Genomic DNA, 13358 nt, shown 5'->3' with positions numbered 1-13358 from the left:
CAGCAGGAAACAGATTTTGTCCCTCTTGTTGCTTGCTCCGTGTTAGTGGTTGGGACCCTACTGTCTTTTACATCTCTCCTGAACGATGCCAGTTTGGGTTACATGCAGTCCTTTTAAACTGAGTGTCTATGCATTCTTACTAGAATAGGAGATTAAAATACAATATGATAGTGAGGTACCTGGTTTGATATGCAGATGTTTATGCATGACATTCAGTGCTCTCACAGGAGGGCTAATATTGACCAGCTTCAGGGTTTGATCCTTGGTCCCTAAGTCTTCTCTCCCCTTTCCTCCTCCCTACCCGCCAGACCTATCCTCCATGGCTTCAAATACTACGTACCTGCCAGGGGTCCTCAAATTTGCATCTCTAGAGCTCTCCTCTGAGTCTGGACCTGCTTATCCAACGTCCTGCTTGACATCTCTGCTTGGATGACTCATAGACATCTCACACTCAACTAGTCATCAGGCCTTTGCATCTGCTCTTCCTTCATCTGCCCCTCTTAGGAAATAGCACCTCCACCCACCCAATTAGAAAATCTGGGAATGATCCTTGACACATCCTTATCCCTCAGCCCCCAAACCCAGATGTCTACCCAGTCACCAAGTTCTCGTAGTTCTTCTTTTTTTTTTTTAATTTATTTATTTAAATTTACTTATTTTTGGCTGTGTTGGGTCTTCGTTGCTGCGTGTGGGTTTTGTCTAGTTGCAGCGAGCGGGGGGCTACTCTTCGTTGCGGTGCACGGGCTTCTCATCACGGTGGCTACTCTTCGTTGTGGTGCACGGGCTTCTCATCACTGTGGCTTCTCTTTTTGCGGAGCACTGGCTCTAGGCGTGCAGGCTTCAGTAGTTGCAGCACGCGGGCTCAGTAATTGTGGCTCAGGGGCTGTAGAGCACAGGCTCAGTAGTTGTGGCGCACGGGCTTAGTTGCTCCACGGCATGAGGGATCTTCTCGGACCAGGGCTCGAACCTGTGTCCCCTACATTGGCAGGAAGATTCTTAACCACTGCACCACCAGGGAAGCTCTCTCATAGTTCTTCTAATACATGCCTTGAGACATCCAACTGCTCTCACTCTCACTCTCTCTCCACCCACCACCACTCCAAGCAGGGCACCACCCTCTTTCACCTGAGCTACGATCATGAGAGCCTCCCAACTGGTCTCAGAGCTTCTTGCCCCCTGCCCAGCCATTCTTGGCTCCCAATATCAGCCAAAGCCACAGATAAAACATAAACTTTGCATGTCACTTCCCTGCTTGAAAACCTTTTGCTTTTAGGATGAAGTTCAAAATTTTTAGCATGCCCTCAGGGCCCTGATCTAGCCCCTAGCAATCTCTTAAGCTTCATATGTTCCCCTCTCTCCCCTCCTCTACACTGTGTTCTTTCCCACCTTGCGCCCTTCGGGCACAGTGTTCCCTCTTTTGGAAACATTCCCCTACAAACCCTCCATTCCCTTCACCAGCTTTATTCCTACTCATCCTGTAAGCCTCACCATAAATGTCATTTCTTCAGGAAAGATTTCCTTGACACTCCCAGGCAAGAAAGTACCTCATACTTTTTCTTCATGTCATTTAGCACAGTTGTGATTATATAGTTATTTGTGTGGTTGGTTCATGAAAGTAGCAACCAGGTGTGTTTCATTCACCACTCTCTTCCTAGTGCCAAATGTATTGCCTGGCATATAACAAGGACTCAGTAAGTACTGGTAGGAAGACTCAATAATAGTGCTAATAGTAATAATAAATAGAACCGGTAATAAATGTAACTAAGAAAGCTGAGCAATGTGGAACTATTTATGTAATAAGCAAAACAGCCTTAGCAAATATTTCCCGCATTACTTATTTTTTCCAGTGATTTGTATTCCTAGCAGTTTTTTTTCAAGTGGTTAATGTACTGTCAGGAATATCTCAATTTCTTTTTCAGTTAGAAAATAGAATGAGGCAAGTTATCTATAGTACCCACTCTCTCTGCAAAGGTTTTCCAGGTTGAAGTACATCCCATTAGTGATTTTGCTGACCCACTTATTTATTTCCAAAATATCTAGCATTGGCACTCATTACAGCAAAGGCAGCCCAGCCATCGGTTTTCTCTCCCTCCTGTGAACTTGCACAACATTTGTGCTTCTTTCTGTGGCTCTCGTACCCTCTTCCTGGCATCGCAGTCATTTGTTAACGTGACTTCTGTCCTTATCAAGGAGCTTGGAGCTCATCATACTGCACTTAATATCGGGAATGTCAGCCCTTGGGCCTCTAGAGCCCAGATTCATGCACATAAGCCACTTTACAGTTTCAGAATCTGAAATTACAGTATTTTATTATTCATGTGGACTTTTCTTGACCCTAGATAGGTGATGTCAGCTCCTGAGAAACATTCCTTCTTTTAAAATAAAAGGGAGTCCTGTGTCTAAGGCAGTGTGAGAATGATCACTGAGTGAAATAACGACAGCCCTGGCAGCCTGAAAATTGTTTGCCTGGAGGAAGAGTCCAAGTTATTGACTCAGAGCACACTGAGAAAGCGCAAATATAAAAAGCATTGTGTGATATGTTGTGTTACAATGAGGGATGTGCTAATCCGGTAAAGAAAAAAACTTTTAAAATTGTTATAATATTTTGAAGTGACATTAATCACTCTTCTAAGGCAAACAAACTCTTATTGCAGTAAATACAATGTACCAGAAACAACCACAGGGAGAAGATGCCTCTGGGAGGGCAGAATGTAGAGAACTTCTTTATATATAGCAAGTGGTGTAGTTGTCTTTGAAATTACCTGTAGTTTAAGTCCTGGGCTGCATTTCCAACCTGTTCTATAGATTGAGAATCATCACTCTCCTTAGTAACCACTCTTAATAATAAAATCCTTATTTTTTTTTTTTTTTTTTTTTTTTTTTGGCTGCACCACGTAGCTTGTGGGTTCTTAGTTCCCCAACCAAGGATCGAACCCAGGGCCCCGGCAGTGAGAATGCCAAGTCCTGACCACTAGACCACCAAGGAATTCCCTAAAATCCTAATTCTACTTTAAATGTTCTATCTTAATTAAGACCTCATATTTGATTATCTTAATTAAGACATCGTGTTTTCAGGTAAGTTTAGAAAGTATAGTTAGTCCACAACTCTTCACCTGTCTTCCTGTTCTAGGGATGCTACAACTCAGCAGGGTGGCTGGATCACTTACCAAAATCCAGCAGTGTTGTCCAGGCTCTCATTTGTTAGAAATTCATATTTGCCTATTTCTTTCTGGTTTAAATGTATATCTTATGCATTAACTCATCTGTGCTATCCATGCCTGGAGAATTAATTCTTCCTATACATTAAAAAAAATTAATAAATCCATTTCAGAGTGGACAGAGTGGACTTTCCCACTGTCTGAACAGACATTTCGTGAATTATAGGCAGGCAATGTTACTCTGTTTACACCCTCCTATTTCTACTCTTTTGTCTCCTACCTTCTATTCGTCTGCATTCGAAATATATTATTTCTTAAGCTTTCTCAGTATGTAATGGCCTTGATCTTAAAAATACCTTAAAGAAATTTCTTAGCCTTCCTTGTAATTAATTTTCTTAAAATAACTGATGATGTAGCATCAGTTTGGGATCAGTTATTTTTAACCAGTATGCAGTCTAGTAAAGTTGATGTTTGATAAATCATTACCCAAATGCTTAGAGCATAATGATTTAGTATAAATGAGTCTCTCTCTTATTGATCTCTGTAGCAGAGAGCATTGATGTATTTAATCAAAACATAATATTTTCTGTCTCTTTCAGATCAAATAAATCTATGTTTTTGAATGCGTGTTTGAGTGAGTGAAAAAAATTACCTTTATTCATTTATCTTGCAAATATGGTGATGCTCTGCCAGAGGCTTGGGATACAGTGAGAAAAAGAACAGATCCTGTCCTTGCCACCATGAATTCTGTAGTCTAGTGGAGAAGGCAGGCACTGAACAAGTAATAGCAATAAAGTATGATGAGTGTAGTGGAAATAAAATCACAGAGATTTATGAGAAAATAAAACTGGGACTGCAACCTGGACTGGGGGCTAAGAAAGGCCTTCCTGAGGTTTTGATAGGTAACCTGAGATTCTAAGGAAATTAGAATTTAAACCCAATGGTTTAAATCTTTAAGACTTTCTTGGGTATGGGGGGCTTGTTAAAAATATGGATTCCTGTCCTTTTTCTAGAGAGAAAGAAGCTCTGCGCTGCAGAGCGTGATGACAGCAACCTCACTATCAATGTGACTCACTCAGGTTTCTGTCCGTTGAGTTCTGCTCTGCCGGCTTAGTGCTCAGACTGTCCCTGAGTAAGAAAACAGAGGAAGGCAGGTGGTAGCTGGGTTCTTGGCATTGCAACCACAGGAAATGATGACCTTTGAGGACATGACTGTGGACTTTACTCAGAAAGAATGGGCCTGCTGGACCCATCTCAGGGGAAGCCGTACAGAGACATGATGCTAGAAAACATCAGTCATTGGGTCTCCCTTGGGTATGAGCTCTGAAAATCAGATGTGACTTCCCAGTTGGTTCAAGGGGAAGAGCTGAGGTAGGGGAGGGAGAAGGTTTCCCCAAGGCCAGAGTCTAGGCTGGAAAGTCTTAAAAACTAGGACATAACTTCCCTGCAGGATATCTGCAGGAAGGAGCCATCTAATGTCACGATAAGTTCGTGAGGGTGAGGTCTGTTTCTCTACATTAGAACTGATCCGCGAGTGGGGTAACTGAGGAATGCAGAACGGTCTCATGACTTCAATTTGAGGTGAAAGTGTGCTGTCTCAGCAGAAAGGTTTGGGTAGTTTGAATTTGGGGAAGAAAGGAGTAACCTGAGCTCACAACCATAGTCTGGGTTCTTATAAGAGGACATTTGCATAAATATGGTCAAACATCAAGTGCTTGAAACGTAATGAAGACCTCAAAATTACTCAGATAACTATACAGTGGACATGCTGCAAAGGAGAAAACTTCTGTACCTGCAGGACAGTCACACATCCTGTGAAAGTAACCAGTGTGGCAAAGACTTTAACTAGAGGTTATCAATGAATGAATGAGCATAAAATTCATATGTAGCAGAATGAATAGATGAATGGATGTGGACAAACCTTTAACAGCCTCTCATCTCCTCAGTAGCAGAGATTTCACACTGGAGAGGAGTTCTCTGAATATAGTGAGAATGGGGAAATATTCACTCACAGCTCCACATTGACTGAACAAGTGTTAACTCACACTGGAGAGAAGCCCCGTAAATGTAACGAATGTGGGAAACACTTTAGCCAGAGAGCTGCCTTTTGTTCACACCAGAGACAAACCCTTTGCAATCATTATGGAAGTGCCTCCAGTAATGATTCATCCTTCAAATGACACAAGTGAATCACACTGCAGAGAAGCCATAAGAATATCATCTATGTGGCAAAGCATTTAGTTGATGCTCTAACCTTAGCCATGAAACAGCATACACCAGAGAGGAACCCTAGAGACGTAATGAATTTGGAGGAACCTTCAGTCCCAGCTCTAACCTTTATAGACACCAGAGAGTTCACACAGGGGAGCAACGCTGCAGCCTTCAGCCATCTCTCAGGCCTTGTTCTGCACAGAAAACTCAAACAGGAAGGGACGCAGCAAGTCTTTACCAGGAGGAGGAAGCCATTTGGGAAATACCAGACAATTCATGCTGGAGAAGCAATTCAATGAAATAAACATGGGAAACCCATTACTCATAGAGCAGCACTCCAGGGCACGTCAGGACTTTTACTGTATCAGACATTCTCAGTGTCATGAATGAAATGATCTCACCTTAGTCAGCCTTAAAGTTCTCACACTTGGGAGTTCCTTAAGCCTCAGGTCAATGCAGAAATGCCTTCATCTGGATTTTATATAAGAAAATTCATACTCAGGAAAAAAAATACTCTATCAAGAAGAACCCTTTAGTACACAATTCAACATATAATTGGACTTCTGCCAAATGACATATTACTGAAAATAATACCATGTAAAGATGTAGAACTGTGATGCGTTCTTAGAAAAGTTGAATGCAGATTTTGGTGAGATGTAATAAACAATGTGATAACCCCTCTTCAGTAGATTGATAAGAGTTGTTGATGAAAAATCTAATACATGGGTATTTGTCTTTAAAAAAATCATGAGGGCTTCCCTGGTGGCGCAGTGGTTGAGAGTCTGCCTGCCGATGCAGGGGACACAGGTTCGTGCCCTGGTCTGGGAAGATCCCGCATGCCGCGGAGCGGCTGCGCCCGTGAGCTATGGCCTCTGAGCCTGCGCGTCCAGAGCCTGTGCTCCGCAACGGGAGAGGCCACAACAGTGAGAGGCCCGCGTACCGCAAAAAAAAAAGAAAACAAAAAAATCATGAAACATGGTGAGTAATTGAGGCATTTTCCTTTACTGCATCGCTGTTGATCAGCCGATCAGTTTCAATTTTGTACGCAGCTCTAAACATATTTACAAGAACTTTGTTTAATCAGAAAATACCTTTTAATGTAATGGAAAAAATGTAGAATGCAAAACATGTGTTCTAATCATTCTATTTGTGTTTAAATACGTACCCACATGGCAAGGGTGAATGGAAACATGGACAAACAAGCACAGTTTATAAGTGATGCAGATATCCCAGGTGATACTGATGCGGGTGATATACACACCATATTTTATTAAATAGAAATAGAAAGATAAATAGAAAGGCTTGGAGTTGAGAAATATGTGAAAAAGCACTGTATCAAGTGTACAATATTGCTGAAATGTTGAGTTCTTGAGAGAGAGAAGAGATGAGAGCCTTGTATACCTTTTTCTTAAAAGCAAGAACAAACTGTTAGAGGGTCTTAAGCAGCAAGTAACACAATGAGATTTTTAGGACACAGTGGCTACCATATGGAGGTTGACTTGGGTGGGAGGAGAGAAGAATTGGAAGCTGGAACATATACCATTTAGATAACCTCTGCAGTGACGCATGAGGTGATGGCCTGGGCCGAGGTGATGGCAGCGAGGAGCGAAGAGATGAGGACTGATTCAGCAGATTTGTAGGTAGTATTGTCTACAGGACTTGGATATCGAAGATGGAGGACTCAAGAATGACATCTCGGTTTCTGGCACGGGAACCTGACCAGGGCGGGTAGCAGTACCCTTTACAGACACAGGGAATATTGGAGAACCAGATTTGGTAGACAAGGAGACTTCAGTTTTGGACATTTGGAGTTTGTGTTTGTGAGATTTTCAGATCCATTAAGTGATTGAATATTTGGCTTATAAATGTCAGAAACCACAAGTATGGCAGAGATCATCCAGAGAGGTTATGTAGTGTGTGAAAAGCAGAGGGCAAAGGATCAACCCTGAGAAACCCCAGTGTAATGGGAGGAAAAGAAACCTACAAATGAGATTGAAAGAACTGGCCAAAGATGACAGGACTCCAGAATCCAAGGGGCAGCGGAAGTGGTCAACTCTGTCAGACACTCTAGGGGAGTCAAGACTGTAATGAGCAGATGAAGTTAATGATGCCTATGTCATTGGCGATCTTAACCCAGACTGTTTCAGTGGAACAGTATAGGAGGCAACAGAGCGCAGAGCACTAGAGGTGAGAAAATCCAGTCAGTACGTGCAGACACTGCTCCGATAATTTGATGGGAAAGAGAGGAGAGATGTAAGGTAGAAGTTAAAGCAGTGCTTGAATTGAGAAATAGTTTTGTTTTGGATGGAAAATCTAGGAGCATATTTAAATAGTAATGAGAAAGAGCCAGCAAAGAAGGAAGGATTCAAGAAAGACTAGAGAGGGGGGAGATAACTGATAAAATTAGGTCACCAGGAAGCCGGAGACGGTGGGATCCAAAGCACATTGAGGTCCCGTCCTTTTGTCACAGGCTAGATAGAGGAATCGATGGGTTTGTGGGTTTGTAGCGAACCAGGGTAAGTGCCCCAGGGGAGGAAGGGTTTTAGTCTTTGAGTGAGAGTAGGAAGGTGTGGAACCTAAGGTGGGTAGAAAATAAGTCAAAGCAGGAAAAAGCTGTTAGAGAACAAGAAGGATAAAATCGCTCCATGAACCTATTGAAGGTTGAAAATTTGATGTATTGAGCATAATTGGATAAATGACCCCGAAGGATAGGCAGTGTTCAGAGAACAGGATGCCTATTTCAGAGGTGGAGCAGTTTTAGGTCTGACACAGCCCAGGGTGCACTCGCGGGGGTGGTGGGGAAGCTGAGGAGACACACTTCTAAAAGGCTGGGATACACGGGCCGTGGGAACAGTGAAGTCTCCAACAGTGGTGGCGGAACTCGGTGTGGAGACCAAGGCACCAAAGTCATAAAAAATAAAAGTAAAAGGAGAGTGACCAGGAGTTTGTTAACAGATATAAGAAACGGTCGAGAGCAATTATCCTGTACCACTGGCTTTAACCACTCCCTCATCCTCTTCCCGAGCCCTTCAGAAATATTCTTTTAGCAAATACATTGCTGGTTATGCAGAAATGACTTCAAAACAAGCCTTCTAACAGGGGTTCCAGGGAGCTCTGTCTGGGAAAAAGGGGAGGAGTGTGAGGTTGAGTCAGGGAAGAGAGACTAGAGAAGAGAGGTTTTGGGGGTGAGCACCGAAGAGGATTCATGGTCTGAAGGGGGTACATTTGGGGCAGTGACAGAGGAAAGCATGACTGGAGGTGCTGGTTTTAGTTGGCGGGGGGTTTCTTAAGCTAAAAGGCACTGCCAGTGTCCTCTATCCATTAAAAATAAATTAATTAAAGACTTAGGTGGAAACCCTGGGAAGGAGGTAAAATGGGAGGGGTGTGTGTGTGTGTGTGTGTGTGTGTGTGTGTTGGCAGTTGGATTGAGTGGGAGTTGAAGGAATTCTTTGTGGTGCCTGAGGGCAAGTATTGCTAAGCCATGATCTTAATTTTAAATCTTTTATTGTAGTTTGAGCATATTCATTTCTTTAGGCATCTAGTTGAAATAAGTCTCTCATCTACATAAGAAATTGGTTCCTAGATTTGGGAAATTGTTACTGAGCTCCAGTGTCTAACCACTTGTTTAACAGGCATTTATTTAGGGTCTTCTAGGTGCCAGGCACTGAGCTGGCCCTAGGATTACAAAGATAAACATGAATTATGGCTTTTTATAAGTTCTTTTAAATAATGCATCACTATCATAGATTCATTAACCATATTTTCTTACAACCTTCAAAAATATTGATCTGATAGAAGGTATACTCCTAGTTGATCAGACACTACAGTAGAATCAGTGTGTTAATGTTTATGATTAAAACTATTAAAGAACTTCCAGTTTTTAAAAAAATCTGGCTAACAACTACTTCCAAAATCTACCTTGTCCAGTTTTCCTCATCTGTTTATTTTAAATGTGTTAACATTCCTTAAATCCTTTCTGATAGGTGCTCAGTAAGTGTCTGTTAAACACAAAAGCGCATAGGAGTAGCTTACCACCTGAATTTGTTTCCACTCTTCCTAACTTCCACACTTGTTTTAAGGAAATAACACATGTGGAGTCCTATAAAACATATTACATGATTTTTAATCTTAAATATAAACTACCTGATAAAGTAGGTAGTTTGGATCTTGTAGTGGAATCTTGTCTGGATCTTACAGAGGAATCTCAGATTTCTTCAAATTCTGCTGCTAGGGCCAGGACCTCTTCCACATGTTACAGCTGAAGAAGAAAATGTTATCATTAACACGCTGGTGGATCCAGTGTGTCAGCTTCTATAGAAGGGGCTCACCTTCCTGTATCCACCACTCCAGGCCAGCTGGAGGAAGAGCCTGGAAATCACTCTCCGCATCACTTAACATTTTCAGAGATCTGATTCATGCCTGGTCCTAAGAAATGCACAGTTTCTTTGTAATGGTCTTTAAAAGAGTATTCCCTCATTCAACAAAAGTCTACTTCCAAGTACCTAGAGTATGAGGTTGAATGTGTGAAATCTTTTTGTGTATTTGTATTTTCTTTATAGGATAAAGATGCACAGAAAGAGGTGAGAAAAATAAACACTTCCTTGAAGAGGTAAATAAAAGAACTTGCTCTTCAACAAATCAGATGTGGTCTACTAAAATTTAAACTAATCAAAGTTGTGTTTTTTTATTATCCTTTTTTCTTTTTTGATGTAAGGGTAATGTGCTCAGATATCAAGGCAAAACCACGTTTCTGCAGAAAGCATTCCACTAGTAGCACTACAAAACTAATCATGTTATTTGGAGGAATCTATTTCCTGTAATGTCACTACAAAATGATCTTTAAACATGTACGCTTTAGATTTTTCCTATTAAACTATAGTCTTTAGAATAAAATATTTAAGTCAATTCAATAAAATGAACTCAAGTGAGCGTTTTATTGCTGCTTCGATGGTGACTTTACAAAACAAAATAATTTCATTAATGTGAATGAAAAACGGAAAAAAAGGCAAAGGACATGAAGAAATTGTTGATAGGAGAGGAAAAACAAAAGGGGAAATATAACTAGTAATTTTTAAAATGTGAAGCAAATTACAATAAGATACTGTTTTACCATCAAATTAGCAAGGATTTCTTTTTTTCTTTAAAGAAACGTTCAGTGCTGGCAATGATGCCATGAGATGGACCAGTCTCCTACACTGTTGCTGGGAGGGCATTTTGACACAAGCATTTGGTAAAGTGTATCTAGAACCTTAAAAATATATAAATTCTTTAATCTTGTAATTTCATTTTATGGAAATAATCTTAAAGAGAGAAGGTACATTTATGCACAAATGTTCATAACAGTATTACTTTTTACAGCAAAACACTGTGTCCAGCAGTAAGAAAGCAGTTAACCATATTTGAATAAAACTGTAATAGAATATTATTTTGACATTAAAAATAATTTCAAAAATGACATAGGGAAATGCACAATCTTAAGTTCAAGTAGAAGACAAATTAGTATACGCACATGATCTCAACTATATGAAAACGTGCGTAGAAAATCATCTATTAGAAATACACTAACCTGGTAGTTGTCCATATTTCTGTGGAGTTGTGTTTGATTTCTAATATTTCCCAATTTTTAATAATTAAACTAAAAGGATTTTTAAATTGAACTTACCTAGCAGTGATTTCTAGATTCCCCACTACCCTTTAACCAGCCTTATCCTGGAAATCAGGTCAAAGCTTAAATTTACTGTTTGCTATCCCAAATGCACGGACACACATATGCACTTACGCACTCAATTTCAAGCCTTGACTTAGTGATACCAGTTAATCAATCTGAGCTAGTTTCTCCCTCTTGTCTTTTATAATGGCCCTTCGAGATACCTAAATCAATCCAACTGATTCTTGCCCAAACTCTGACAATTGGTCTAACACTGAAACTACTAGCTGGAAGGCACAAGAGTTTTACAGGTACCCTCATGGATTCACAGTATCCACAAGGCCATGGCTACCTCTAGCTATCTCTAAACAGCTAGGTGAATGTGCAAGTCGAGACAGGTGATTCTAGCAGCAGAAAATAATGTAGAATCAACCACGTTGTAGGCTTTGCAGGAGCAGCCCATTCCAGCAGAGAGTGGTGCAAAGACTTCCGCTAAGAATTATGAGAAACAGTGGGAACACTCTTTGGTGATGGTGGGACTTGGGATCATAATTGAAACATAACAAGACCTAATCAATGTTGTTTTAACAGAATTCCCATTTGGTCCCTGTAGTCAATATGTCTTCAGTGGACAAGTTGATGTCCCTTGATTGAGTGATCAGTTTCTGAATAAGGACTTAACCCAATAGGAGTGTAACATTTCTAAAAGTTACTTGAATCTTTAAAATCTTGTTAATTTCTGAAACATTGGACGGATTTTTCAGTAGGAGGTTAATGGAGGAAATCTCCCTCCTCACCATGGTAATACCATATCCCCTTCAAATTAACATCAAAGCCGTGTCCTGTTCCAGGGTCACGCCTGGTCATAGCTAGTCTTCATCGTCATAAAATCAAAGCATCTATGTGTGATGAAGCCAGCTAAAGACGGTTTCCACATTAAATCCGCCTCCCCGCCTTTTAAAAGCTGAATAGTGTTTTCGGATGGCAGCACTATATGTAAATTATTTCACTTACTCCAGTGAATTTCACACAGAGTGAACCACTGTGAACTCCTTCTGTAGTTGCTTCACTCACCACTCATTCTGCTGACCTGGGAGAAGACAGAATAGCTGCCGAGTGTTTCTGAAACAATTTCTCCCGGTGGGTCACCAAGGCCAAGCCAGTGGTACAGCCTGCACCACAGACAAAGTACACAAACCCCTAAACTTTCAAGAGAGTTCGCCCATGGCTTTGGGAAGGGGGAGCCCCGATCCAGAACTTCTTGAATGTGTTTGATTTCAGAAGATAATAGGTGCATGTTAAAATTTCTCATAAAACATTAAAGAAATAACGCAGTGTTCCACTAAAATTTTAACAATTGTCATGTCCATGTAATTTGCAATGTTAGTTATCTTTCTAAGTACTGAATATCCTTTATTGTAACATGAAAATCTCTGTTGTGCCTAAAAGTTGTCAAAAACCTTTTCATCTGATAATTTTTGCATACTTCTGAATTATAAATCGCCGTATAAACAGGTGGATGAGACCGTAGAGACAATCGTCTAGACCAGCCTTCTCGTTTTACCGGTAAACAGTTTAGTCTCTGATATCTAAGAGAACTGGTGAGTGGCTGAGCCAGGACGAGGTACCAGGTCTTGGAATCTCATGCCTTCGGAACCCGTCTTTGAACCCAGGACCTTTTCCATTTAACCGAGTGGAGTCCAGTGTGTTTGGCATTAGATGGAGGGGGATGGGAGGGAGGGAAAGAGGTCTGAGAATGGTAACACTTGCATGGTTCTACCTGGTCTAAGTGTTTTGCCTATGTTAGCCCATTTAATCCTCACAGCAACCCTATGAGGAGGGAACTTCTGTTATTATCCCATTTACAGATAGGGGAACTGAAGCACGGGATATTAAATACCATGCCTAACACAGCATGAGATCTGAACTTGGGCAGTTGGCTCCAGAGTCCGAGCTGTGGTCTGAGCCACCATGTAATCCTGCCAACAAATGGGATGTAGGGAGTAAAAGACAGAAGGTGGAAGGAGAGCAGGAAAAAAAAGAAGGAAGGGAAAGGCAGAAATGGTATAAAAATGGGGAGGGGGCGGTAGAGAGGGATAGTAAGGAAAGAAGGAAAAGAAAAGTAGAGAGCAAAGAAAAATCTTACCTTGTCTTTTTGGATATTGATACCCATTTTCTGGTTTCACATCATAAATTCCCAACAACCTGTTGTGTATCTTGCCTTGTATTAAATCTGTTTTTATATTTCCACCTTCTCCGCCCAAGATAAGGAAAGAGAAAAAAGGGAGGATGGTGAAACCTGTTGTAAATGACTAGTTCCACTTGATCTGTGTGTGTAGGGA

The 13358-nt window shown here is 41.0% G+C and overlaps 1 protein-coding gene across 1 annotated transcript in view; it reads left to right on the top strand.

Moving 5' to 3' along the window:
- RMDN2 (regulator of microtubule dynamics 2) overlaps positions 1-13358 on the top strand; it is a 77819-nt gene that overhangs the window by 59234 nt on the left and 5227 nt on the right. The window contains exon 10 of the mRNA XM_007445794.1: positions 9929-9977. Within this exon, the coding sequence (XP_007445856.1) occupies positions 9929-9977 (49 nt within the window). The remainder of the gene's footprint in view (positions 1-9928; positions 9978-13358) is intronic.

The sequence above is a fragment of the Lipotes vexillifer genome, unplaced genomic scaffold (assembly GCF_000442215.2).
Source record: "Lipotes vexillifer unplaced genomic scaffold, Lipotes_vexillifer_v1.1 scaffold278, whole genome shotgun sequence".
Taxonomy (NCBI): domain Eukaryota; kingdom Metazoa; phylum Chordata; class Mammalia; order Artiodactyla; family Lipotidae; genus Lipotes; species Lipotes vexillifer.
The sequence above is the reverse complement of the archived record's forward strand: the minus strand, read 5'-3'. Positions and strand labels throughout refer to the sequence as shown.